At 42.9% G+C, this 26,145-nt stretch overlaps 6 protein-coding genes and 1 pseudogene across 9 annotated transcripts; 3 read left to right on the top strand and 4 right to left on the bottom strand.

Moving 5' to 3' along the window:
- Window positions 1-350: 350 nt before the first annotated feature.
- On the top strand, window positions 351-4,210 carry LOC135653448 (probable beta-D-xylosidase 2). Its single transcript, XM_065175437.1, has 6 exons — window positions 351-777; window positions 1,641-1,931; window positions 2,022-2,191; window positions 2,292-2,389; window positions 2,471-3,235; window positions 3,329-4,210. Exons 1-6 carry the CDS (start codon window positions 355-357, stop codon window positions 3,925-3,927), a joined length of 2,346 nt encoding a protein of 781 aa, XP_065031509.1. The 5' UTR covers window positions 351-354; the 3' UTR covers window positions 3,928-4,210.
- On the bottom strand, window positions 4,195-5,789 carry LOC103971490 (pentatricopeptide repeat-containing protein At1g09190-like; annotated as a pseudogene).
- A 1,376-nt stretch (window positions 5,790-7,165) lies between these two features.
- LOC135652506 (dnaJ protein ERDJ3B-like) lies at window positions 7,166-12,093 on the bottom strand. Its single transcript, XM_065173477.1, has 10 exons — window positions 11,852-12,093; window positions 11,594-11,742; window positions 11,327-11,453; window positions 9,865-9,979; window positions 9,433-9,549; window positions 9,165-9,251; window positions 8,703-8,762; window positions 8,546-8,623; window positions 7,721-7,792; window positions 7,166-7,621 (listed from the first exon to the last, which is right to left on the bottom strand). Exons 1-10 carry the CDS (start codon window positions 11,950-11,952, stop codon window positions 7,463-7,465), a joined length of 1,065 nt encoding a protein of 354 aa, XP_065029549.1. The 5' UTR covers window positions 11,953-12,093; the 3' UTR covers window positions 7,166-7,462.
- Window positions 12,094-12,664: 571 nt separating this feature from the next.
- On the top strand, window positions 12,665-18,058 carry LOC135653436 (protein disulfide isomerase-like 2-2). The gene is made up of 11 exons (XM_065175408.1): window positions 12,665-12,913; window positions 13,817-13,901; window positions 14,147-14,244; window positions 14,346-14,401; window positions 14,569-14,686; window positions 14,790-14,817; window positions 14,924-15,015; window positions 16,276-16,432; window positions 16,514-16,638; window positions 17,549-17,648; window positions 17,755-18,058. The coding sequence occupies exons 1-11, from the start codon at window positions 12,753-12,755 to the stop codon at window positions 17,821-17,823; spliced, it is 1,089 nt and encodes a 362-aa protein (XP_065031480.1). The 5' UTR covers window positions 12,665-12,752; the 3' UTR covers window positions 17,824-18,058.
- A 121-nt stretch (window positions 18,059-18,179) lies between these two features.
- LOC135653437 (uncharacterized) lies at window positions 18,180-18,925 on the bottom strand. The gene has a single exon (XM_065175409.1). It carries the CDS (start codon window positions 18,880-18,882, stop codon window positions 18,403-18,405), a length of 480 nt encoding a protein of 159 aa, XP_065031481.1. The 5' UTR covers window positions 18,883-18,925; the 3' UTR covers window positions 18,180-18,402.
- A 909-nt stretch (window positions 18,926-19,834) lies between these two features.
- On the top strand, window positions 19,835-20,567 carry LOC103971441 (uncharacterized). Its single transcript, XM_009385460.3, has one exon. It carries the CDS (start codon window positions 19,905-19,907, stop codon window positions 20,421-20,423), a length of 519 nt encoding a protein of 172 aa, XP_009383735.1. The 5' UTR covers window positions 19,835-19,904; the 3' UTR covers window positions 20,424-20,567.
- A 1,157-nt stretch (window positions 20,568-21,724) lies between these two features.
- On the bottom strand, window positions 21,725-25,891 carry LOC135583434 (probable polygalacturonase). 4 transcript variants are annotated; one of them, XM_065174139.1, is made up of 6 exons: window positions 25,744-25,891; window positions 24,415-24,732; window positions 24,070-24,190; window positions 23,788-23,962; window positions 23,620-23,690; window positions 21,725-22,777 (listed from the first exon to the last, which is right to left on the bottom strand). In XM_065174139.1, exons 1-6 carry the CDS (start codon window positions 25,765-25,767, stop codon window positions 22,113-22,115), a joined length of 1,374 nt encoding a protein of 457 aa, XP_065030211.1. In that variant the 5' UTR covers window positions 25,768-25,891; the 3' UTR covers window positions 21,725-22,112. The 4 variants fall into 4 exon arrangements, with proteins under 4 accessions (XP_065030211.1, XP_065030213.1, XP_065030214.1 ...); XM_065174141.1 differs by having other exon boundaries at window positions 25,728-25,867; XM_065174142.1 differs by lacking the exon at window positions 25,744-25,891 and adding an exon at window positions 25,492-25,665.
- Window positions 25,892-26,145: the final 254 nt, after the last annotated feature.

Raw genomic sequence — 26,145 nt, 5'->3', positions numbered from 1 at the left:
AAATAAAGAGCGAGTCAAGAGTTAGGTGTTTCATTTAAGAAAAAGTATCTAGAAAGTTTTATCCATCAAACATTAAGTAGATGATCCAAATATTAACCCATCGATAATTTATTGGAGTTTAGTTTATAGTAGCAATAACCTCCATATGATTTGCCTAAATAATTTGTGAGAGGACCCAAGATGGAAGTATTTTACTATTTTTTATTTTTTTTATAATGATTTACTTTTTTTTTTTGCTCCTCTTTTGTTATTGGATCCCATCTCTTCCAAAACATATTGTGGCCCGCTATTATTATAGCGTCTCGCAGTCTATTTATACCTCCAATCCTCTCCGATCGCCTTCACGCTCGACTAATGTCACTTATGGGCGAACCCCGTAGCTCCTCTTACATCCTCCTCCACCTCGCCATTGTCGTCGCCGCCGCCCTCGTACGGGGCGGAGGTGCCGCTACCAATGCAGCGTTCGCCTGCGGGGCGGGGAGCCCTGCGGCGGGGCTGCCGTTCTGCCAGCGGGGTCAGCCGATCCGGGCCAGGGCGCGGGACCTGGTCGGCCGGTTGACGGTGGCGGAGAAGGTGGCGCTGCTGGTGAACACCGCGGCGGGGGTGCCGCGGCTGGGCATCCCCGGGTACCAGTGGTGGTCGGAGGCGCTGCACGGGGTGTCCAACTCCGGGCCCGGCGTCCGCTTCGGCGGCGCCTTCCCTGGCGCCACCAGCTTCCCCCAGGTCATCTCCTCCGCCGCCTCCTTCAATGCCACTCTCTGGGAGCTCATGGGTCAGGTCCGTACTCCTCCCCCCCCGCCCCTCGTTCTTCTACTTCCATACTCTCTCATCACCTGGCCGGCAACGGCGCCGACACCCGTGCAATGGCAACAATGCCATTAACCACCGACTTGTCATTCCAACCTTTTCTTCTTTCTCTTTGCCTTGGTAAAGCCAGTGAACATTGTCTTTACCCCAAAGGCTTTTCTCAAGAATATTGTAGCTTAACATGCAAGTCTATGTCACTCCATAGTTTCCTTTATGAATAGGAGGAACACCCGAGTTAAACTTGAGAAGCTGAGCTGCCAACTTACGCTGTCAGCTTCCTCTTCCTCTATTTGTCCAAAGCTCAATTATTGTTTGTGGAATCTGGCCATCCAAGTTACCCCCGTGGACGAAGACAATAATAGGATGAAAGCTGGAGGAAGCATCGGTTCATGGGCAGGCCTATATGTGTTTCCTACTGCAAACTTGATATGTCACAGATATAGATCAGACGTGGTGATGTGATGCATTCAAGTCGCAGCTATCTTCCAATTCTTCCTCACAAACCACTGTCCCATTGTAGGGTTGGCCACTGAGGAGAAGGCCATGTGAGTTGGGTGCTGTAAAGACATGATTGGAGAGGGATGAGCGTTAGGTGGAGCTCCAGTTTTCCTTCCTGACTTTTGCGGTGGATTTAGTAACCACCACAGCAAATTTAACTCACGCTTCAACTCTTGATCCAAGTCCATTAACTGCCTTTTAACTGTCCCTATCCTTTGTTGTCGGTGGCCGATGTGTTGCTCTCCATTCTCCTCTTCACTCTCTTTGGTCGCTGTGTACGTTGCCCACAGCAATCTAATGTGATGACTGCTACTACTACTACTAATCTGAGGCAGGTTGTGTCGGACGAGGCTCGGGCCATGTACAACGGAGGCCAAGCCGGGCTGACGTTTTGGAGCCCCAACGTGAACATATACAGGGACCCACGGTGGGGCCGCGGCCAGGAGACCCCCGGCGAAGACCCCGCCGTGTCCGCCCGCTACGCTGCCGCCTACGTCCGCGGCCTCCAACAAGCAAACGGCGGCACCAGCCATGCCCGCCTCAAGGTCGCTGCCTGCTGCAAGCACTACACCGCCTACGACCTCGACAACTGGAAGGGGGTCGACCGCTTCCACTTCAATGCCAAGGCACGCTCTTGTCGCTAATATTGCTGTTGCTGTGTCGTACCTTCCTCCACTGCTTTCTTCTTCATCTGACCGACCGTGTGGGTTTGACAGGTGAGCAAGCAAGACTTGGAGGACACGTACGATGTTCCCTTCAAGGCTTGTGTGGTGGAAGGGAAGGTGGCGAGTGTGATGTGCTCCTACAACCAAGTCAATGGAGTCCCCAGTTGTGCAGATTCGAACCTTCTTCGCCACACGGTTCGTGGCCAATGGAGGCTCAATGGGTCAGTCAGCATCATCATCATCATCATCAGAAGCCAATCAAATCAAATGCCTGTTACATAGAAAGCTAATGGGAACACTCTTCTTCATCTGGTTGTATAGGTACATCGTCTCCGACTGTGACTCCGTTGGTGTCTTCTATAGCGCACAGCATTACACCTCCACCCCTGAGGATGCAGTTGCATATGCACTCAAAGCAGGTAGATATGCTACTAGAGTTAGATTAGCCCATTTTATTGTCAGCTATGTTATGTTAATTACCTGATGTTCTTATGTTTCAGGATTGGATCTGGATTGTGGGCAATTCTTGGCACAGCATACTGAGAGTGCCTTGAAGCAAGGCAAGGTAAGTGAAGCCGACGTCGACGCCGCGTTGACCCACACGGTCGCCGTGCAGATGCGGCTGGGGATGTTCGACGGCGAGCCGTCGCAGCAGCCGTTCGGCAACCTCGGTCCACAACACGTGTGCACCCAGGCCCATCGGAACCTCGCCCTCGAGGCAGCCCGGCAAGCCATGGTGTTGCTCAAGAACGATGCCGGCACCTTGCCGCTGTCGCCGTCTCGCCTTCGAACCGTTGCCGTCGTCGGTCCCAACTCGGATGCCACGGTCACCATGATCGGAAACTATGCCGGTGTTCCTTGTGCCTACACGAGCCCTCTTAAAGGGATCGGTGGGTACGTGGACACCGTACACCAGGTCGGCTGCAATAACGTGGCTTGCAGCGGAGAGCAGCCCATCGGAGCAGCAGTGGAAGCCGCCCGCCGGGCGGACGCCGCAATTGTGGTGGTGGGTCTGGATCAATCCATCGAGTCCGAGGGGCGGGACAGGGTGGGGCTCCTCCTCCCTGGCTGGCAACAGGAGCTGGTGTCGGAGGTGGCGAAAGCCTGCCGGGGCCCGACGGTGCTGGTGCTCATGTGCGGCGGGCCGGTCGACGTGTCGTTCGCCAAGGACGACCCAAACATCGCAGCCATTCTATGGGCGGGGTACCCTGGCCAAGCCGGCGGAACGGCCATCGCCGAAGTGATTTTTGGCGCACACAATCCAGGTACTAACCACCAACACTACACTTAAATATTCCATCTTTATGTGCTAATCGCTTATTTTCGGCGTGTAATTTTTTGTGGCACTGTTTTACTAGGTGGTAAATTGCCGGTGACGTGGTACCCCCAGGAGTACGTGGAGAAAGTGACGATGACCAACATGGCCATGCGAGCCGACCCGTCGACAGGCTACCCGGGCAGGACGTATCGTTTCTACGATGGACCGGTCGTGTACTCCTTCGGCCACGGCCTGAGCTACACCAAATTCACCCACGCCCTGGCCGACACCCCGGCCCAAGTCTCGGTCCCGCTTGATGGGCTACGAGCGGAACCATTATTCAACGCGAGCGAGCCGGGCCGAACGGTCCCGGTCACCCACGCACGGTGCGACGGCCTCTCCGTCCCCGTTCACGTAGACGTGACGAACGCTGGCGATCGCGACGGGTCCCACACGGTGCTCGTGTACTGGAGGCCGCCGGCAGCGGACGGTGCCCCCAGTAAGCAACTGGTGGCCTTCGAGAAGGTACACCTCGCCGCCGGGGAGCAGGTGAGGGTCCTCCTGGGCGTGGACGTGTGCAGGGATCTCACCGTGGCTGACGGTGACGGCATCCGGCGGATTCCACTGGGCGAGCACAGCCTTCATGTAGGCGATCTGACGCACACCATCTCGTTGCAGGCCGAATCTCTGCGTCGATAGGAGCTGCAATAAAAAAGTAAGAATAAGACGTAGGATTGCTTCGTCAACAAAGCTCGTATAGACAGTAGTAGCGCCCTTTGAATTTGTGGGATCTCTGTACTGATCAATGCTCTCAAAGATGGAGGGCAAAGATCAGAAGACGGATGTTCTGATTATTCATGCGGATTGAAGAATAAGAGTTCGCACAAGATAACGTGCTAGTGGTGTTCGACGAAAGGTTTCTTGTTGTAAGTCGATTAATCTCAATAAATATATGTTTACCAGAAGAGTTCGGACCGAAAAATCCTCTTCTTCCGCTGCTTCTGATTGTAACTCGTTTGCCGCCTGGTTTTGTCCACAAGATGGGCAGTGGGGCAATCGCAAGCTCCACCAATTGAACGAAGAACTTCGTCTTCTCCAGTTTGAGTTCTTCCTCAGCCGCATTCTGAGCCTACAAGATTCCGCCCTGGCGCCTTCTGCACGCTATTCCCCTTCATCAACCTCCTCACTTCCTCCGCAGCCTCCCATCGTCCCATCTCCGCATAAAGATTGGCCAACAGCGCGTAGTTCCCCGAATTCCATGGCTCAAGCTCAATAAGCTCCTTGGCGGCCACCTCTGCAACGCGAACCTCCCGGTGGTTTCTGCATGCACTAAAGCAATGCGCCCTAAATGGCGGCGTTCGGCCTCATAGACATACTCTTGATCAAGTCATGAGCCTCTTCGACATGGCCGCACCTCCCCAAGAGGTCCACCATGCTGCCGTAATGCTCGTGCCACGGCTGGATTCCACGCTCAGCAAGCATCGAGCGGAACAACTCTCGACCCTTGTCTACCCAGCCACCATGAGTGCAGCAGCCGAGAGCACCCACGAACGTCCCGGCGTTGGGCTTCTCGCCTCTCCTCATCACTTCATCGAACAAATCAAGGCCGATTGACCGCACTCTTCCTGGGCATCTGGTCGAAAACCGATTTAGCGCTGGCCAAATCCCCGCATTTGCAGTACATGTCGATGATTGAGTTCCCGACGTGCACGGCGTCCTTCAACAATCCTTTTCTTTCGGCATAGCGATGTATTTTACTCCCGACATCGCAGTTACCCGACCGAGCGCAGACCGGCAACACTGCGGCCAATGTGGCGTCGTCGGGTTCAAACCCGGAGTAGTCCCACATCTCCTGGAAAAACTGCAATGCGACGGCGTCTCTGCCACGACGGGCGAAGCCGGCAATCATGGAATTCCAAGTGACCACGCTCCTCTCGCTCATCCATCTAAAGAGGCCAATCGCGCTTTCCACGTCGCCTCTTCGGCAGAAGCCATTGATCATTAGATTCCACGCGATGATATCTCTGCGTGGCATTTCGTCGAAAAAGTTTTGGGCGTCGAACCTGTGACCAGAGGCAGCGTAAAGTTCAATGACCCCGACAGCGACGGGAGGGTGAGAAGCGAATCCCGAGGACAGGGTGAGGGCGTGTAGAGATCGGGCGAGGCGTAGGTCGGCGAGGTGGGTGGCGGCCTTGAGGAGGGGCGCGAGTGTGAGGCGGTCGGGGAAGAGGGAGCGGGAGCGGAGGGAGAAGAGGCGGAAAGCGTCCGCGGCGGAGGCAGCGACGAGGGAGAGGACCTTGATGGCGGCGCCGAAGAGGAGGAGGGAGGGGGAAGAAAGATGGCGGAAGAGGCGCAGAGCGTAGGAGGGGCGTCGGGCGGCGGCGCAGGTGGAGACGAGGTCGGAGCCGTGGGGATGGTGGTGGAGGATGTGGGCGTGGATCTTGGTGAGGCGGACACGGGTATCGCGATCGTGCAGGAGGCGGAGCACGCGCCGCTTCGCCGCACGGTTCTCTCTACTGGTCATCACTTGCAGTTAAGCAAGCAGCTCATTCCTCTTTCAACCTGCGTCACAGCTATTTGGAACGTGTTGCTGGCAAAGACGTGATAGTTTATATTTTAATTTTTAATTTTTTTATTTATCTTTAAAATATTATTTTACTTTATATAAATAAAAAATCTTTTCTTTCACAAATTCCTATCCACCATCGTCGTTGCCTTGTATTTTTCGAACAAGACAAACGATCTCTCAAAAAAACATATATCTCTAAAACATTTTCTTTCTCACTATAAGCGGATAAGAGGTGAGGGTGCGACATATGAGAACGAGTGAATGGAGATCATTAAGGCCTCCTTCGCCTTGTCATCCCTATCATTTCCGTTGTTAACATCGACGATCGTTTTCATTGTTAACCTCGACGAAAGGCCAACAACAAAGGTTTGGATGTATCAATGACAATGACATTGATTCAGGTGATGCCGATATTATTAATAAAAGATAAGATCTTACTAATGGTAATAGAAGAAATAAGAGAGGAAGGGTGAAAACGATGATGAAAAAGAGGTCGAAGAAACAAAAGAGAAGATGAAGGAAGGGCCTCATAGTAACGTGGAGGCAAAAAGCAATGTATCTTTTCCAAAGATATGGTATTAAAAATTTATGAAAATAAAAGGTTTTTTTTAGAATTTACTCATATATAATATATATAAAGCAAAAATATTTAATATTTTTGAACTAAAAAAAAAAAATTTTTTGAACCATACTAACCTATGCAGAGCATATTTCTAAAAACAATAATTTTCAACAATACCAACCGATGCCACTCAAAAAGGACGAGTGAAATTGCTTATTATATTGAATTTCATAAACACTAGCCATCAGACAAGACCTAAATTCAAAGAAAATTTCTTCTACAAGAGAAAGGTGTAGAATTTCTTAAAGGTGCTAAAGGTATAACCATATAAAAACAGCAAGCACTTGAAAGATTACTTTTAAATTTCAAGATTCACTTATAGGCATGCATATAAAGGGACCGTATAAAATGTCTGCACAAATATCAATAAAAAATTCACTCGATTCGTACAAAGTCCTTAGAAGCAATGATACTCCTTCCTCCTTAGGATAGCATATAAGCTTCTAAGAGATCATATTAAAGACCTTAGGATCTTCTCCTATCTAAAAAAAATGAGCCGTAAATTGCTCAAGTTAAATACCTTTTTAAGGGAAGTACAACAGAAGAGCTTTTGTCAAAAACTATCTCGAGGAGTTCAAACCTGACTCACATATGTTAGATGAAGTTTCAAATTAAATTTTAAATATTGGTTTGATGCAAAGGATAACTAGCAAATGAAAGAATTCAAATGACACTGAGCAAATGGTTTAACAGTATTATACAATTAGAATGGCATCAAGAGCAAATGAAAGAATTGATTCTTTGACTAAAGCTGCAAAAAAAAAAAAGCCAAGCTCATTTCCTGCTAGTAATAGAAGATTACATCAACTATCACTTCATCCGATTGATAGTTTACCTTGTTGCCAAGGAATCAGAGAGATTAAATAGCATTTCAAATGATCGTCTTCCTCTCTAAGCTTACGTCTCACTGTCGAAAAAATAGTCGAGGAGAAGCAGGGAACCGAACAAAATTACAAATGATAGCCCTTCCAAGAACCATTTGGATGGGTTCATCGTGATACAAGGGTATTGTAATGTTTCTATCATGCCAAGAATGTTAGACTTTAAGAAAGAACAGACTTTATCTTGTTCTTCTGGTCTTCAGTCAGAGACTTGGGGAACAAAACTTCGAAAGTGACGTACAAATCCCCCCTCTTTGTACTTAGGTGCAGTGGCATTCCTTCGCCTTTAAACTTCCTCACCTCTTTAGGCTTAGTAATTCCCTGAAAAAGGAAATCACCAAATCCATTTGAAATGACGAAAAGTACTTGGGAATGAACAAACTTTCAAATTGACGATGATGACATGACTGTTTAACTCACCTTGGTGCCTATTTCCAACGGATGCTCATCAAGATGTTCGATAGTTTTCTCAAAACCCACAAGTGCTTGAAGCTGAAAGAGAAGCTGGAGTTGTTAGTGAATTTAATCATTAAAAAAAGAGAACAAAAATAAATTCTGATATAACACCCATGACAGCACCCAGGATTGCAACTTGTATGAACAAGTATATTTAGGGAGTATCAACTTAATGTTTCTTTTTTGATATATTGTATAATTTTGAATGGCAACTCTACATGTCCTCAGTGTCTAGTCGCAACATAACAGCTAAAGGCATGTTGTTTGAGAATATTAAAGGCAACGATGATGGTGGCTACTAACAATTTGTGGGTCGTGTACTGCTCCAGGAAAGCTTTAAAGGATAAAATTGATGACAGCATTAAAATTTCTAGTAACAAACAAATTTAAAACACTGATAAGGCTCAACAGAAGCCTTAACTATTACAAGATACAAGAATGCTAACTGCCAGAGATGGATTTGATCAATAAAAGGAGCTTCAAGATGAATAAAAATATGGAAGACTCGAAAATGAGTAAGGCTTTGCAATTTATTGTGCTGAAGGTTCTCAATAGTATGCAGGAAAAGAAGAGTGCTCTTAGTCATCATCAGATGAAGGACGACAAGCCAGATTAAGCCTCTTGCCTGTGAAAGAAATCTAAATGGCAACAGCTTATGTAATAATCTAAATGACGACAACTTATGCTGAATCAGAAAGTAGGAACTTTGAAGAACAGCCATAAACCACAGTGGTCATGGTGGTAAACTCATGCAACACTGATATGAAGAAACTAGGAGAGAGGAATTACCAGTGAAATGGTCACAGTAGTATGCAAATCATTGCCTTCCCTTCTAAAGCGCTCATGGGGTGCTGTTCGAATTCTAAACTGCTCAGAACAATGACTGGGTTCAGAAAGAAGTTAACTAAAACTATTGACATAATTTTCAATGAAATATATGAAAAACCTTCAAATCTCCAGCTTCTCCATCGATTTTAGGTTCCCCATCCTCATAAAATAGCACATCCTGTCGTAGGATCCAGAATTTAGGAATGAGTTAGAAAGCTACATGAATTTTAGAGATTCAACACAAAGGTGGTTGAACAGAAAAATTCTATCAACCATAACCAAAATAGGGAAACAAACTCGAAAGACTCCAGAAAAATCTAGCAAATGCTGAACATTTTGTATTGAATTTTAATACAATTCAATCCAGAAACAAGTAGAGTTCTAAACAAAGATAAGCACGAAAAACTCTGCACTTGATGTATTCTAACTATAATATATACTACAGTTAAATCAGAGAAAGGCCAGCTTTAGGAAGTCTTACAGTAACAAGAATAGCAAGCCCAAAATAGTGCAGCTACTAAGAATTGCTCAGCTAATAGTATCCATAATACCAAAGCCAATATCAAATTTGGCAGCTTACTTGCCCATCTTGCATCCCCTTCTCGATATCAACTGTAATGAAATAACCTTCTCGCTCGTACTTCACATTTGGGCATTGCTCACAAACCTGAGACAAGAAGATATAATCTTAATACAAGATACCAAAATTTCTGTAAATTCTTACACAAAGACAGGAATGCTCAATCAGCAAGTTCTCAGTAATGCAAGTAAGAAATACTCATCCCCGTGTTGAGAAATCTAAAGATAGTAAATATTTCAGGGTATTCTTATTGACATGGAACAATTACTTGCTCTGTCATCTGCTGAAACATTCCTGGAGCAATTTGCCTGTGATATACTTCGTTTCTGCAGTTACAGCGTCTTTTTCCTGGGGCTGGCTTTATGACATTTTTTTCCCTCCAAACCTGATTAATATCACACCAAAGGAGAAAAATAACATAAAATCAGGAAAGTTGCACCACAAGATTGCCTCAAGAATCTATTCACCTACAAGCTATCCTAGATGATCCAAAGTCAATATAGCTGAAATAGTTCATTGCAGATCTCCAAAACAAGGAAACAGGGAAGGAAAGCTAAAAAACCAAAGAACATCATGCAAAACTAGTTACTACAGGTTGTTACCTATTAAATAGTGTTTGAAGTATTTAGTCAACCAGAAAGTTATCAATGGTTCATAGAGTTGGCAAAGTAGAAACCAAAGGAAAACCCAATCCCATTACCTTCAATGAACCTCCCATGTATAAATCTTCTAGTGTTGCGTCCAATTCAATGATTACATCATCACCTTTCGGTATTGATTCCTCCTGGTCTTCTTGGTGACCAGTTCCAAAGAATCTAGTAAGACAAAGATGTGAGCGGAACTTGAGACTTGAATTTTAGTCCAATACAAAAGATTCAAGAAGAAAAATGCACCCAAATAAACCAACAGAGAAAAACATAAACTTGTTTCCCAGGACACTGCATACAGTAAATGAGATGGCTCAAAGCACAAATCAGAAAAATAGCAGGCTAAAATCAGCACAGGAACAGCTGCAAACCAACAATTGGTAAGAAAGCAAGTAGAAACTAACAGAACAAACAAACATGGATCATATGCTTTTAAGTTGCCAATTGATATTGCCAGTAGTGAACTGAAAATCTTTTAGCTTTCTGCACGTTGCAGTCAGTTTTGCCAATTTCAATAGTTCCAGATGTAAACCAACCTACAAGTTATCATTTGGTAGTGTAAACTATAAAAAGCAAATTTGACAGACACAGTCATTTGCCAAACAGAAAACCAAAGTCACGAGGACCAGCAGCAATAGTTTGTACCTTGAAACCAAGATACGACAACTTGTTGTTAAGTCATTTCAAGTAAAAGTTTGTGGAATTGAAAATGCAGCGACAGTTTTTTATCTTGCTTGAGCAAGAAACAATACCAATTAACATGAGAAAACAAAAAATATACACAGTGAAGTTGAAGACACCTGAAACTATGAATGATCAGAATCTAACATACTTATCATTCATCCCATCAGATCTGTGGTTCATAATGCTTGCCCTCCAAACACACACAAAATTAATACTAGCAGAGAACTTAAAAACATTATATATAATAGATTCATATCGGAGCTCCTTATTCATCCTACTAATAGTTCTTAAATATGAACTATGAAGAATGATACGGGAAAAATGTTACATAATTATGCTGTTAGCTTGTTACTTCATAGGCAAATTGTGGACACTATATGGATAGATGATCTGTATCAAAGTGCTCACTCTTGTTTTCACAAGGCTGATTAAGACATTTCAAATTATTGCACTTTATTGCTTATTTAGAATTCGTAACATAACCAATTTTTTATCATAACTCCAATGGAGTTTGCAACTTAAGTATTCTTGATCAAGTTACTACAGAAGGCTGGAGCAAGAACAGATAAATTCTTGATTTGATCAAAAGCTCCTGCTGGTCCATTCAGAAAGCTCTTAATGCCATGGACAAGATTGGTCGATTTGATCAAGTTGAAAAGGGGAGTTCATATTATCTAGCAGATGAGCAACCAAAGAAGTAACAGACAGCTGAAGCCCAAATATGACTTTAAAGGTCATAGTCATTTGTGTTTGCATAGAATGACTACAGAAATTATATAGAATGAGAAAAAGGATCTATTGCAGAAAAAAAGGACAAGAAAAACCTCTTACTCATTAAATATGTCTTGGATGTTCATCCCTGGGCCTCTTCCACCGCCAGCAGCATGCTGCTTAAGGCCCTCTTCTCCATACCGATCATATATATTCCTCTTCTCCGAATCCGAGAGCACTTCATATGCTGATAACGACGTATCAAAAAAGAAAGAAACGAACGCAAAACAAAAATTTGAGTATAATAGAGTATAGTTCGTGCTCTAGCGTAAAGAAAAGAGTTAATCATGTCCAGTTTCAGTAAAGAAAACTGATCGAAATCGCTACCATTGTTGATCTCTGCAAATCTCTTGTTGGCCTCCTCATTTCCCTGGTTCTTATCCGGATGGTACTTCAGAGCCAGCTTCCGGTAAGCCCTCTTGATCTGCTCATCGGAAGCACCCTTTGAAACTTGCAATACATCGTAATAGCTCTTCCTAAACGAAGCCACCCATCCGAAAAACCAAGAAAACTCAGTAAAATAATTTAGAAAGCTTCAAGTGCCAATCATTCGAGGAAGCCCACTCTACAAGGACCAAATCGTACCCTCCGAGAACGCAGAGAACGTGGGACAGAAGGAAGACGAAAAGGAGGAGCCCCCGCCTCACAGAAGGCGCCATGGGATCTGAGGCACCTGCGATTAGCATCTGGATTCCTCAGAAGCAGGACCCAATCGAGGATTTTGGATTGTGAATCGACAAATGAGGGGTGAAATTTAGGGTTCGGAGGTGGAATCGAGTCTGCCGGTCGGACCGGATCGCTACCTCTGCGTGGGAACGGCTTTCTTTTCCGCTCCTTTTCCTCCACATTTTAAGTGGGAGTGTCAACGTGACGGTCTTCGGAAACGTGGATCGACCGAAGCGGGCCAATGCGATGGGAGGGATTTGGTGTTCGAACGAATAGAAAAGGAACACGTGTTATCATTCAACCTTCCGTTACGTTCTCCGCGGGGCAAGGTAGGCGAGAGGTGGTCACTATTCATTCAATCGAAAGCGTGTTTCGTGTTCGGTAGGTACTACGGGATTTAAGTATTCCACACTACCGCACAGCTTTTATGGGCGTTATCGGGTCATATCGGAGCCGACACAAGAAAGGATCCGAAATCGAATCTGATGAGCTCATGACGGGAAATCCAAACCATTAGTGTTGGTATTTTCCAAATTTTGATGATTTCTCTCTAATTTTTTGGTTCATTTTTTGCGTAAAAAATGTTTCTTTATTATTAACGATCATTTTTCACCACAAATCAGATCGGACGGTCATATCGGCATCCAGTGACGAGCCTCAAATATTATGGCCGTTGGATCTACCAGTCCGTCGCATCTCGCAGTTAGTACTTGGATCTCGACAAAGCCCTCGCCGCCTCTTGCTTTCTTATAACCACGACGAGCAATCGGAGGAAGAAGAGGACACTGCGTTCTTGGAACAGAGAACAGAGGAGAGAGAGATGGAGAGATCTCAGATCTGGTTTGCTGTCGGAACCCTAACCATAGGTCTGCTCTTTGCCTCCGCCCTCGCCGACGGCGACGTCGTCGTCCTCACTGAGGCCAACTTCGAGAAGGAGGTTGGCCAGGATCGCGGCGCCCTCGTCGAGTTCTACGCGCCTTGGTACCTCCGAAGCCTTCACTTCTCGATGAGTGCTGTTTTTCTTCTTGTTTCTCCTTGATCGGTGAATCTGCTTGAGTTTTCGCAGCCATTCAATTCTTTCTGAAGAGTATTTGATCGGTTCGTGAAATTTACAATAATTCTATTTTTCGTGCGTTCTTTTAGCACTTCTAATGGGTGGATCTCGTCGGTTTCATGTTAGATCGGGCGTTGACTTGATTTTGACAAAGCGCATGATTAGTCTTTCTTTTCTCTTTTTTTCAGCGTTCTATCCATTGAATTGTTTTCTTCAGTTTTCCTTCTATAATTTAATTTTAGGAAGAAGTGATCTTTCATCACTATCCGATTTGTGGCCCTTACGCCTTGGAAGACACTGCTTAATTGGGCGCTTTAGTATTATAAACGGAAATGTTCAGGTTTGACCAAAAAAATGACAGAATATGGGTTAATTATTGATTTATTTGGTGTGAAATTGCTATTTTCGGATACACTACGTTGCCAAGATCATAGTTTGCATTTACTGTCCGGTCTCATGTATTGATCAGTTATGTATGTACCGAGTTTACTGACATGTGGTACATAATGATGTACTGCTCATACTAATCTTCTATCAGACCGATATATACAGCTCGTACCAAGTGATACGTTTCGGTATGTCAAACCATGGCCAAGATTAATTGGTTTCTTTTTTGATCTTTGGAGTTTCTTTAAGTGTCCCATTATGGTGATAAAATTCACTAAGATGATGAAAAGTAGCCAAGAAGATAACCGAGATGAGGTTCTGTTTGGGAACTAAAACATCGTAGGCAAAGACATCTTTTTTTGTATAACTTAAAAGTTTCAGTTTTTTACTTTTTCAATTATATAACTGTAGTCTTTGCTTATTAAGTATTCTCTTGTTTGCAGGTGTGGGCACTGTAAGAAGCTTGCCCCTGAATATGAAAAGCTTGGCTCAAGCTTTAAGAAGGCTAAATCTGTTTTGATTGGAAAGGTTAGTTTTATGTTAATTGTCTTGTTAATGAATTTAGGATATTTGTTTGATAATTCATGCTCATGGTTCCATGTTTCTTAATCCCTGACCTTGCTCATTATTTTTTGTCTATGATGTGGCCTGTTAAATGATAATAAGAAAAAACATCCCCTTGACCATACAGGCAGGACGTTTCATGATTAAACTGTTCTAGGACTTCTTACCATGCCTCTGATCTTAATTTAGCTTCCATTTGTTCTATTTAGGTGGACTGCGATGAACACAAGAGTTTATGCAGCAAGTATGGGGTTTCAGGATACCCAACAATTCAGTGGTTTCCCAAAGGTTCCCTTGAACCAAAAAAGTGAGTGTTTGTATTGCTTTCTTAGTCATCCAGCATGACACTTCTACATATGCTTTTCTGGGATATGATACTAATTACCCTTATTACTTGAAATTATGTAGATACGAAGGCCCACGAACTGCAGAAGCACTTGTTGAGTTTGTGAATACCGAAGGAGGTACAACTTAGATCTGATATGCTGTTAGTATAAATTATAACTCTTAGAGATTGCTCTAGTTCTGGTTTGTTTCAAATACATGCCAACCTTTGCATAGATCATCACTTTCAAAGATCATTACTAGTCTTCGATAACTTGGATTGATTTTTTAAATTATTTTACTTCAGGAACAAATGTGAAGTTGGCGACTGTTCCCTCCAATGTAGTTGTTTTAACTTCGGAAACATTTGACCAAATCGTCCTTGATGAAACAAAAGATGTTCTTGTGGAATTCTATGCACCATGGTTAGTTTAAATTTCAGTGCTCCTCTTTTGTGGATGATAAATTGCATGAGGTAGCTTTTCTTATACATTATCAATTGAAGTCAAAATTTTAATATGTCAACAGGTGTGGTCACTGCAAGCATCTTGCTCCTGTGAGTATATTAAATTGAACAAAATTGCTTATGCTAGAGCAGATTGCTTAAATCACATCTGTCATATAGGTAGCTTATTAAACCTGGTATGTTTTATTCAATGCAGACTTATGAGAAGGTAGCCAATGCATATAAATTGGAAGAGGAAGTTATCATAGCTAACTTGGATGCTGACAAATACAAGGATTTAGCAGAAAAGTAAGTTTGAAGTATGCAATTAATTCAGTTAATCCAATCCAATATGACATTTCAATCTATGTCATCTGCTTAGAATTAGCAGGAAGTTGCCAGAAACCGTTTAGTCTGTTCATAGTTCAAGACAGTTAGGTTGGAGCTTTCAATGTTTATCATCTGCCCTAGCTATATAATTATCATTTTGACCTTATTGTTGAATAAGTTATTTGAGAGCAAGAATATAGTGCCATATTGTGTGCTTCATTCGATTGTTTTTAATCTGATGGCTTCCTGGAACTGATTCTAGGGGATCAAAGGGGAAACATAGGGTGGACTGATTCTTATGGGGTTTCAGGTGTTTTAGACATGTTTCAGCAATAACAGTGGTTATATTCTGAAAATATACCTAGAGATTGGATTCTATTTTGAAGAACCTTGGGTTGTATCGGGTGTATCAATTCATGTGTGAAAATGCTAGCTGGTTAAGACTTCCCTATCTCTAGTATTTTGATCATAGTTTTAAATTTTTAGTGTAGTTGTTTTGAATTTCGCCCATAATGTTATCTTTATACGAGAACCAGCAATTTCTACTTAAAAGTGAGCAATAAATTTGTTACTGAATTCTGCATTCACCATGTTGTTTTGGTCGCTTTTAGCACATAGTTGATGTTGATGATACTCATTATGAAAAATTATTCATACATTATGTGATGGTACTCATTGTGATCAGTTCTGTTGACAACATGGGCTTGGTTTGGTTCTCCTGGTGTGTCTTTTCCTGTGTCTTTTCCTTCATGCTGCTTATTGTAACCTCTCTTTTTAACATCCATATTTACGTGGATATCCTCTCTTTTTTAACCTCCATATTTATCTTGTGGAAATCTTACACCAAGTTCCGTCAATGCCAGTGGACTACAATAAGTTTTAAGCTTCTGATTATTGAAATGAAATTCTGTGCAGTCTCAACTATGATTAATGTTTTTTTGTGAAAAAATGTTTGTGATGCCTTTGCTAACTGTCATGTTTAAGGTTTTTATGAATTTTTGTGTGATCATTATCAAAATAAGATGTGGATTTTTTGCTGTATGATCCTTCAATGACTATGACATAATGTTGGATTTTTTAGATTTAGTAAAATTAATAGTTTCCTGACTGATTCTAAATGAAATTTCACCATGTAATGGAAATTATTTAGGCATCTCAGATCTTATATGCGGCAGGACAATAATTTTAATCTTTACCATGTTAAGGCTAAATTGTAATTGGTAACCTGCTGTCTTTCAGATACGGAGTAAGTGGTTATCCTACATTGAAGTTTTTCCCAAAAAGCAACAAAGGTGGTGAAGACTATGAGGGTGGCCGCGATTTGGATGACTTTGTTAAATTTCTGAATGAGAAGTGTGGCACCAGTCGTGATGCGAATGGCCAACTTACTTCACAGGTGTGGGTCATACATTACATAGGATGGAATTTACAAATCTTGTTACAATCTGTTTTAACAAGTGCAGTTTAACTAATGTAGGCTGGCATTGTAGCAAGCTTAGATGCTTTGGTGAAGGAATTTGCGACTGCTTCAAATGATGCACGAAAAGCGATTCTATCTCAGATGGAAGAGGAGGTTGGAAAACTAACAGGTTCTTCTGCAAGGTAATGCAATTTTTCTAGTAATAACTATAGCAGTACTGTTGATTGTGACTTAGAAAATGTGTTGTCAGCTGTTTTTCTTTTGTTCTACGGTAATGCTAGTGTTCTACTTCATTTACTATCTATCTTCTCTATTTCTATTACTAATATACTTATGTTCTATTATTTTGATTAATAAGAAATGACTGTTAACTTTGTCTGCCAATATAGTATTCCATCTGTTGTTTGTGATTGAAGTGGTAAAACATAGCCTTCATGGTTTCTTTTGTATTTCAGAATGTGTTACTTCAGATTTCTTGTATTAACTTTGTTCCATAATATGTTTCTTTCAAGAAACTTACGATGCACATCTGAAGATTATAAACCATCAACTTTACAAATCTGACCTTTTTTACAGCCATTTGCTGCATCTCATAGCTCTCTTTTGGACTAGTTGATCGCTGCTATGGTAACCATATGTCAAAACAAGATTTCGTCCTTTGTATGGTAGCCACTGAAATGCATTACCAACTTGCTCGAATATTTCTAGTCTCTTTTAACAGTATCTGCTTGTCACATACCCAAACATTCTCCCTTAAGCCTCTTTTCATTCATATGCTTTTGTTGACATTCTGTGATGCTGCACTTATCAGCAATGTCTCCTTTTATGATTACTTTATTTGCTTCTTTTACAGTCCATTATTCACCCTCCATCAGCTCCCAAGAAGTAACAGTGGACAACCAAACGAGCCCAGCCAACCCACCTAGGACACCATAAAAGATGAAAAGGCTAATACACATGTACTTAAAACATATCAAATGTACAACGATGACAACAATTATTATCGTATGCTATTACTAATATAATACTTTGGCTTCAAGAATTGTGCTGGGATTTAAGGTCCTCCGGTTATATTTTGGTTGTAAAATTCAGGTATGGCAAGACTTACTTGAAGGCTGCAAAAAGCTGTATCGAAAAAGGTGCTGACTATGCTAAGAAGGAAATCGAGAGGCTGCAACGCATGTTGGAAAAGGTGAAAAAAAAAAAAAGAAATTTGTGTTTTTTGTGATCGAAAGTGAATCTCTTGCATCTAGTCCTTTGAAAATGCTAACATGGATATAATTTATATATTGCAACAGTCGATTAGTGCTTCCAAGGTGGACGAGTTCATCATTAAGAAGAACATCCTGTCTACTTTTGCAGCTTAAGCTGATGGAGGCATCTAAGATTTTTCTGTGTCAACGAGAGGGGATACTTTTACTATGGGGAATAGGGTTCTTCATGTTACAGACTCCACTTGTTAATGAACTTATCTTTTTGACTTAGCGTCCGATCTTGTTATTGATATCATTACAATTCAACTGATCTTGTTTGTCATGGTTGAACTGTTACTCAAATGACCTGTTTTTAGAACAACAAAAAAAAAAAAAAGTTGGGAAGCAATGTTTCTGTTGTCTTGGTAGCTCGCATAGCTGGAACTCTGTCCTCGGATCCCTTAATTCAAGGCACAGCCTGATATCAGTTTGTAAAGCATGATTTGATTGTTCTACATATATCCAGCTCATGGGAAAACACAAAAACAAATAGAGTTTGATATCCAGTCATGCCCACAACGGTTTGGAAGCCTGAGAGGCTATTCATTCACATCGGCACGATCTTAAATGTTCTCTGATTCAACACATTTCCGTCGATCATTAATTGCTCCGCACAATCTTAAATGTTCTTTGATTCAACTATATGATGAGAGCGAAAACGTTTTTTTGTTCCGTCTTCTTTAATTGCTCCCTTTAGCTGACGCCTCGAAGAAGCATCTCATGGTACTGCAGCAACGACATCTGCCGTTGCAGCTGCATCTGCTGATGGAACCTCTTTATGAACTCCTCCGCCTTGGTGTCGATGCCTTCCTGCTCTCGACCGCACGCAGCCTCTTCTTCCTCGTCGCCATTGCCTCTCGTCTCCTGCCGCGCGAAGTAGCTCGCCATGTTGCTATCCTCGTCGTCGCCGTCGTCGGCCTGCGGAGTGATGCACAGGAAGCGAGGCCGGCGCATCCTGAACTTGAAGGTGGGAGTCTCGTCGAACGACAGCTCCCGCTCCCCATGGCGGAGCTGCATCTTGTAAGGCGTCTCGGCTTCTCCAAGCCTCTTAAGACGGCTGACGAGGTCGGCCGTCAGCCTCCGCGTCAAGGCACCGCCCTCGGCGGTCCACATCAGGGCCATCCGCAGCAGGTTCCACGCACGCCGAGCCAAGCAGGCTTTCTTCTTCCCCATGGCAGAAGCAAGAGATGGACGAGAAGTGATCAGGGGGTTGGAGTATATAGGCAGCAAGTTGTTGGAATGATGAGCTGGTTCTTGTAGAGGCCGTGGACTATGTGGGGGCGGCGGGAGCCTCCACGGTTTACCGCAAGGAACGCGGTTGTGCTTCACATGGGGTTGCGTGGACTGTTTTGGCCTCGTAGCATAAGGACATTAAAATGAGCTGTGTGTTAGTTACGCGAGTGTGCTTGGTAATTGATTGGTTGGCATCCACTAGATTCAATGGGGTCTTGGAAGAACTCCATGGCTATCATTATTTATATCACATGCAACGTAAATGATCAATCTCAAACGACTCCATCATTGGTCAGTGTGTTACTATATAAATGATGCTTGAATCTACGTTGTAAACATCATGTATATCATTTGATTAATAAAATTTTTAAAAAATATATATTTTTTATTTTTTTATAAAAATCTATGGTTAATAAATATTAAAGAATAACTTTAGCAAACCAACATGAGATATACATCTCTCTCAAAGCGTAAAAGTGTTCTTTGACAGTGCTGTTGAGCTTCCCCTCTTATATATATATATATATATATATATATGTATATATATATATATAAGAGAGAGAGAGAGATGGAGGAGACCCATTAAAACTGAGGCAGCATTCCCAGAATTAAACTCTCAACCGTGACCACACGTCCCACCTATTCCTCTGCCACCTACAGCGACAGTTGCCATCGCCTCCACCGTCCACAACCAATAAAATAGGACTCGTTGACGTCAGCATTCCAAGTTTGACCACCTCCCCCACGCATATTTACCACCTCCACCTGCAATCACTCCATGAGAAATAGACATCAAGAAGAGCCCATTTCTGTCATTTTGACAAGATAAACAACTAGAAACCACAAATAGGTTCCTCCAACCCAACCGCCATGGCAGGTATAAACTTGCGTCTGCTCTCGCCGTAGCCTTTAGAGCTAAAAGAACACAAGCCCCCCTCCTCTCCCTTGTTGGTTCTTCCTTCATGGAGGAGGGGGTACCGGTGAAAGATGTCACCATCATGGCCCAAACTCCCCGCCACACGCTGCCGGCGAAGAAGCGGAGCACCCTGAGCATCTTCCGTGCCGCTATCGTCGCGCTCAGCGGCTGCTCCGCCAGCAAGAAGGATGCTACCCTGGGTTCCCCGACGGGCGCCGACGGGATGCTGAAGACCCTCGTGGGCAGCATGCGCCCTCTCGGTCTCCCGCTCGAGTACCGCCCTCCGCTTCCTCTGCTACCGCCGCCGCCGCCCGCCGGGCACGAGTCCTTTCACGATGCGTACCTTCTGCCCTCGCCCTCGTGCTCCTCCAGCGACGGCATGAGCCGCTACGCGTCCGCGGAGGATCTCCAGTTGCTGGACGATGCCGACGACAGCACCGAGGCGGACGCCGGGGCTCCGAACGCGATCGACATGAAGGCCGAGGAGTTCATCGCCCGGTTCTACGAGCAGATGAGGCTTCAGCGTCAGGAGTCCTCCGGTGGCAGCAACCAGGCCGCGGCCTAACTCTACTTCCGAGCGGCGCGCTGTGTTATGTGATTGCGTGAGAGCCCATTCATGAGAGAGCAAAATGGTTGGTTGTGTCACGTCTCTTATTCGCTCCACTTGAAATCATTCCAAACAAAAGCAATGAATTGGCTATTTCATTAAGAGCTCGTTATAATGACATCCGACCAACTTTCTATCTTATGGAACATGAATTATCTTATATGATTATAAATATAATTTTTTTCCTATAATTATACTATACGATTCTTATATATTTTCTATATCGAATGTAGCATAAATGTCCTAGAAAAATATAAAAAACATTATTAGGGTAATTGAGTCAAATGGGAGCATCCAGATCAACACTAGACCATCAAATAATCCATCAATCGAGTTAGAAGTTGGGTCTAATAACACTGAATAAGGTGGAATTATGAGCTTCCATTTCCATGGAGCAAAAAATATCCAACAAGAACAAGATGAATTTTATACATGAGGATCGTATAGAGATCATTAGGTCATTGTTATGACTCAACTTCTAAGAAATGGTTGATGCAAATCTGAGTTTTAGAATGTACTTCAATAGTGTACAACAGATCTGTGTTTGCTCTTCGAGAAACACATGCATGTGGTAGTAATCGAGAATGATGCCAAGGTGAAGACCAGTGACCTAAATAGTTTGTCACTGAATCTCATCTTCAACATTTATCTTAAGAGAGAGAGAGAGAGAGGGGGGGATGATGCCAAGGTTGGGTGCTGTGTGGGTGTAAGAGAAAAGCTGGAAACAATCATTATGATGTTATGATTGCTAGTACCTGGGAGCACCATTATAGAAAAAAGGATGCATTCATGGAACTTTCTTTGAGAGGTTGGAAGAACAAGTACTATTTCTTCCTCTTCATAAAAAAGAAGAGCTTCAAAAAATATGATTATAGGTAATTATAGCTTTAAGAAAAGAAGAGGTTTTTCTGTCACTGTATCCACATAAAACCAGGCACTGAGCTGCCATTAATAAGATGAATATTCTTAGCTGCATGACAAGATCTTAGGTTTAACCAAACAAGAAGATACACTTAGGAAGCTTGCATTTTCTCATGTATAAACTTGCTGCAATGTCCTTGATTGTAATCATACTGCATCATTAGGAAGCTTGCATTATTAAGAATTTTAGGTCACCTTCATCAGTAAATATGATGTCGGAAGCACACACACCCTGTCAACTCCTTTGCTGGAATCCATTGTCTAAAGCTGCTACATGAGTTGCCAGCATAATGTGAGCAACACAAGAAAGAATCAAAAAGAGGAGACAACCGCAGCCATAGATGAACTGCTGTGCAGACCACCTTATTTTATATTGATATCAAGAAGCCATTTGGCACACATAAGCCATCTCATTCCATGGCCACTACAATCTCCTTCCTGAATTCCAGTACACAGGATAGAATATACAAACTACTGATGATATGATTGAACAAAGCAACAGCCAATGACAGCACAATCAAACATCTGAATTCCAACTACTACCAAAAATTTTTTCTTACAGACACTGAATGAAGAAATCTAGCTGTACAAACAAGCACATTGGACGGGTGATGGAGGGAGGGGGTACCGAAACTTTGAATTTCTCGGGATTTATTGGAAAGAATTGGCAAAGACAATGATGAGCTGAAGGAGAATAAACAAATGATAATTGCATGCAAAAATATCTTATTGGAAATCCACAAGAGCATTGAAGTTTTCGAGGGAAAAGCAGGAGAGAGAAGAATTCGAACTCAGATCAGAGCATGGTTGTGGAACGACTGATTCAGAGAATCCAGAAACATTGGAACAAATCCAAGAATTGGAAGCACCTGAGGTGACAGACAAACTGATGTTTGCAAGGCAGATGGCACTGAAGGGACCATGATCCATTCCTGAAAGAGATCCAGCGATCGAGATGTTGGTGCCGACCACATCTTTTATGGTGATCTGCTTGATCATCGGGAGAGCATCTGGATCATATTGGTCATCAGGATGTGCACCACAGTGGCCCGTGATTTGAAATGCTTCGTGAACATTTTCCATTTCCACATCTGATATGATAATATCTTCGATGTAGCCACCTCGTCCACGGGTGGTCTTGAATTTTATACCAGTGAAAGAATCATGGATATGGAGTTGCTCGACTTGTATGTCTGAGATCCCGCCCGACATCTCACTGCCGAAAGCAAGTGCTGAACCGAGGGACGTCTGCAGATGGACATTGTTGATGTGAATGTTTGAGGAAGGTCTGTTGAAAGAGATACCATAGTTGTCCCAACCACTCTTCAGAGCAATGGCATCATGTCCAACACTGATGCTGCAATCTAGGATGCAGCAATTCGAGCATGAATCTGAAGCAAGCAGGTAAGATAGATGCAGGATCAGTTTGCAGCTTGTAGCAGTATAGTAGTAGACCTTTACAATCCAAAAGAACGATTCAAGGGCATGCGCATGTAGCAAGTTCAGAGTATAGTCAGAGATGAAATAGCATTGTGGGCATAGATACTGGAATTTAGACCGACCGACCAACCGACAATGCTCTATAAATTCTATGTTCTTCAAAATGAAACAACGGTATAGTGTATAATATCTTATCTTAGAACTTCACTCATGATACAGGAAAAAATTGACTGGACAACATGTACAAAGATATAGGAAGAGGCAAAATCTCAGATTCTAGGAAATGAACTTTTTTTCGGAAAGATTAATATTTGAGCAGAGCATCTACTGCACGGTAGTTTGCAGTCTATGTTGGATGAGTCACATTAGGTAGAATGAAGTCACATTAGTCGCGTTCCGATTTGATAACAGTAGCTGCTCACTCGCAAGGTGATATTGCGTTGAGCTTTAGAATTATAAGGGTATTACAGATCATACACCAAAGCAAATCATGCACTGTTTCAGCCATTGTCATATCAGTAAACATGCAATTCAAAGTCTACTTTCCCATATATTTGTGTCATTATAATGGACCAAGACCAAGATGATGAATTTTTGCTGTAGAGCAGCGCAGATAAAAAATGTAGAACACCATAGCATGACTTGAATAAAAAAAAATAGTAACATATCAATCATTACATATGAACTTGAAAATAAATCTTGTAGATGTTTTGTACATTACAAGCATAGATACAAAAAGGAAGAAAATCATCAAAATATAGCTTCATGTATGCTGAAATTTGAGTTTCCTTACCTGGTACTATACCATTAGTATATGAAGAAGCAGATGAACAATGGATTTTGACGTTCTGGATCTCCACATTGCTGCATGCATCACAGACAGAAGAAAGTTATTTGTAGTTGTGTTCAAAGTTTCTTGACAAAATCAAATGAATAATAAACAACTAGTTTTAGAACATACCTAGAATAGACTGGATGGATACTCCAGGCAGGGGGATTCAAGAAAGTTAAATTTGAGATCACAATGTCACTGGAACTCACAAGTTCAAGAAGATGAGGACGACTGTAATTCAAGGTCTGGGAGTGGAACCACTCCCACCAGACAGAACCCTGTCCATCAATAGTCCCATTATCACCTGTTCCACAAATCAAATTGAGCAAAGCATGCAAAGAAGCCAAGGCTACACAACTCATAAAAAAAGGAACAACAGCATCGGTCTACCAAAATCGGAAAGAAACATGCCTGTTATCACTATGTCCGTCAAGTTGTATCCATTTATCAAGCTGCGATGCCTCGGACCAGGAAGGTCTATCCCTTGTCCATAAGACGGCAAAGGCTCAACAACAGGCCAGTGAGATGCATCCTAAAATGAACATAAGACACAGAAATTTTGATTTTAATGTAGCAAATAGTACACTACTTTGCATGATATAGCTGGAAATTTTTCTTAGAAAGCTAAGAAAGTACAGGCATAAAGTTAGCAATGTTGACAAGAAGCAAATTATGATGGGGGATTGATCGTTCACAATCAGAAATGAAGGATGCACATGAACGAAGATATAGATGTTTATGCAACACGGCTAAGACCTGACTGCCAATTATAACAGCATCTTTGTCCAGGAACAAGGTGAGGTGACTGGTTAGGTTGAAACTTCCTGTCAGCCATCTCCCTTTAGGAACATACAGCTGAGCACCACCCTTGTCGGCAAATGATCGCAAATAGAAAACTGCATTCTGAAAGGCCAGAGTGTTGGAGGTCACTCCATCTCCCACTGCCCCAAACTCTGTAATGGTGACACTGTGTGGTCTTGGCGTTGGACCGCGCTTGTGATTGCAATAGCCATCACCACCCCTTCCATTGCCTTGGACGACAACGGCAATTGCCAGAAGTAAAAGCACTACTTCCTGCAGAAAGACAAGCAGTATTATAAAACCACAAAATTAGCACCAGAAAGTGGCACTTGTTCTTCCCTGAGCCCCTAAACCATCAAGTAATTTCAACAATCATTCTGAGGCCAAAGCATAATCAGGTGAAGTTATGCTATCTCATGACAATCAGATGGATTACTATGAAGGGAAGCCCATCTGACAATGAATCGAGGACAATCCAATTGGTACATTGGTGGGTATGCATTACAAAATCTCCGCCGCTGGATTTACTGCAGATAAAAAGCAAAATCTCGTTGACTGATGTCAGTAGATGCAAGTATCGAAGACACAGGCCATAGTTCATGTCACACTTGTCCAGTTCGTCAAACACACTTCCGATTCCCATTTTTCCGAATCACATGATGCAAAACTAGCGATGCCCAGCAAATAGAAAACCAAGTAAAAGGCCCAAATGATCAAAATGGCTTCTTCTTAACTGAAACAATGGAGAGAAGCACAAGTGGAGGAACCAAATCAAAGTTCAAGCGATCGCTTCAAAGAAAAGCATCTTAAGAAAACACTTGAATCGTGTTCGATCCAAAAACACCCGGATCACCGCACCATCGAACAACCGAGGAAGGCATAACAAACGACACCAAGCAAGAAAGATCACATCTTCGCATAAGTCCAATAACCATACCTTCCTTACAGACAAGCAAATGCGTTCCTTCAACAAAGACAAAGGGAAACAGAAGAAGAAGGAAGGAAAAAAGAAAAAGGGAAAAACGTACTTACGAGCCTCTTCATGAGACCCATGTGGGTTGCCAGGGGATGTCTCTACGAGACAGAGAAGGCGAAGACGAAGCAGGAAGAGGAAGAAGGGGCAGAAAAACGATGGAGGAAGAGGCAAGAAGAAGAAGAAGAAGAGGAAACCAAGCGGGCACAAAGACCACAAGCTCCCCTGTTTACGCCGGGAGTACACAATACTATTTTAAGTTACTGTATATGACCAAGTTAATCTTTTTAATCACCCAGATGCAGACCCACCGCCGGCTTCTCCCGAGAGTACATGTGATCATCTGGTGACGAGAACCAACGAGGAGCAGAGGGTGGCTTCTGGGTTGGGCTCCTTAAATCGCCTTCCAACTTCTTGCCTTGGATGCTCAGACAATTCAGTCCGAAGAAGAAGAGGAAGAAGTAAAGAAAGAGGAAGAGGACATTTAAATTAAACCATGCCAAGAAGCAAAATAATCTTCTAATAAATATTTGCCTCCTAATCATCAAGTGTGGGCATTTCTTTAGGTGACAGCTCGAGGATCAAGCTGACACACATTACTACCTACATTGTGTGTGTAAGAGACAATACATGGCGAGGACAGCTTGTATTCGATCGAGGGACCTACTCTTCCTTTCTTGCTTCAAGATCCAGTCAATATAATATCAAATGTA

Source organism: Musa acuminata, chromosome BXJ3-11 (assembly GCF_036884655.1).
Source record: "Musa acuminata AAA Group cultivar baxijiao chromosome BXJ3-11, Cavendish_Baxijiao_AAA, whole genome shotgun sequence".
NCBI classification, from domain to species: Eukaryota; Viridiplantae; Streptophyta; class Magnoliopsida; order Zingiberales; family Musaceae; genus Musa; species Musa acuminata.
Note: the sequence above shows the minus strand (reverse complement) of the source record. Positions and strands in the feature narration are given on the sequence as shown.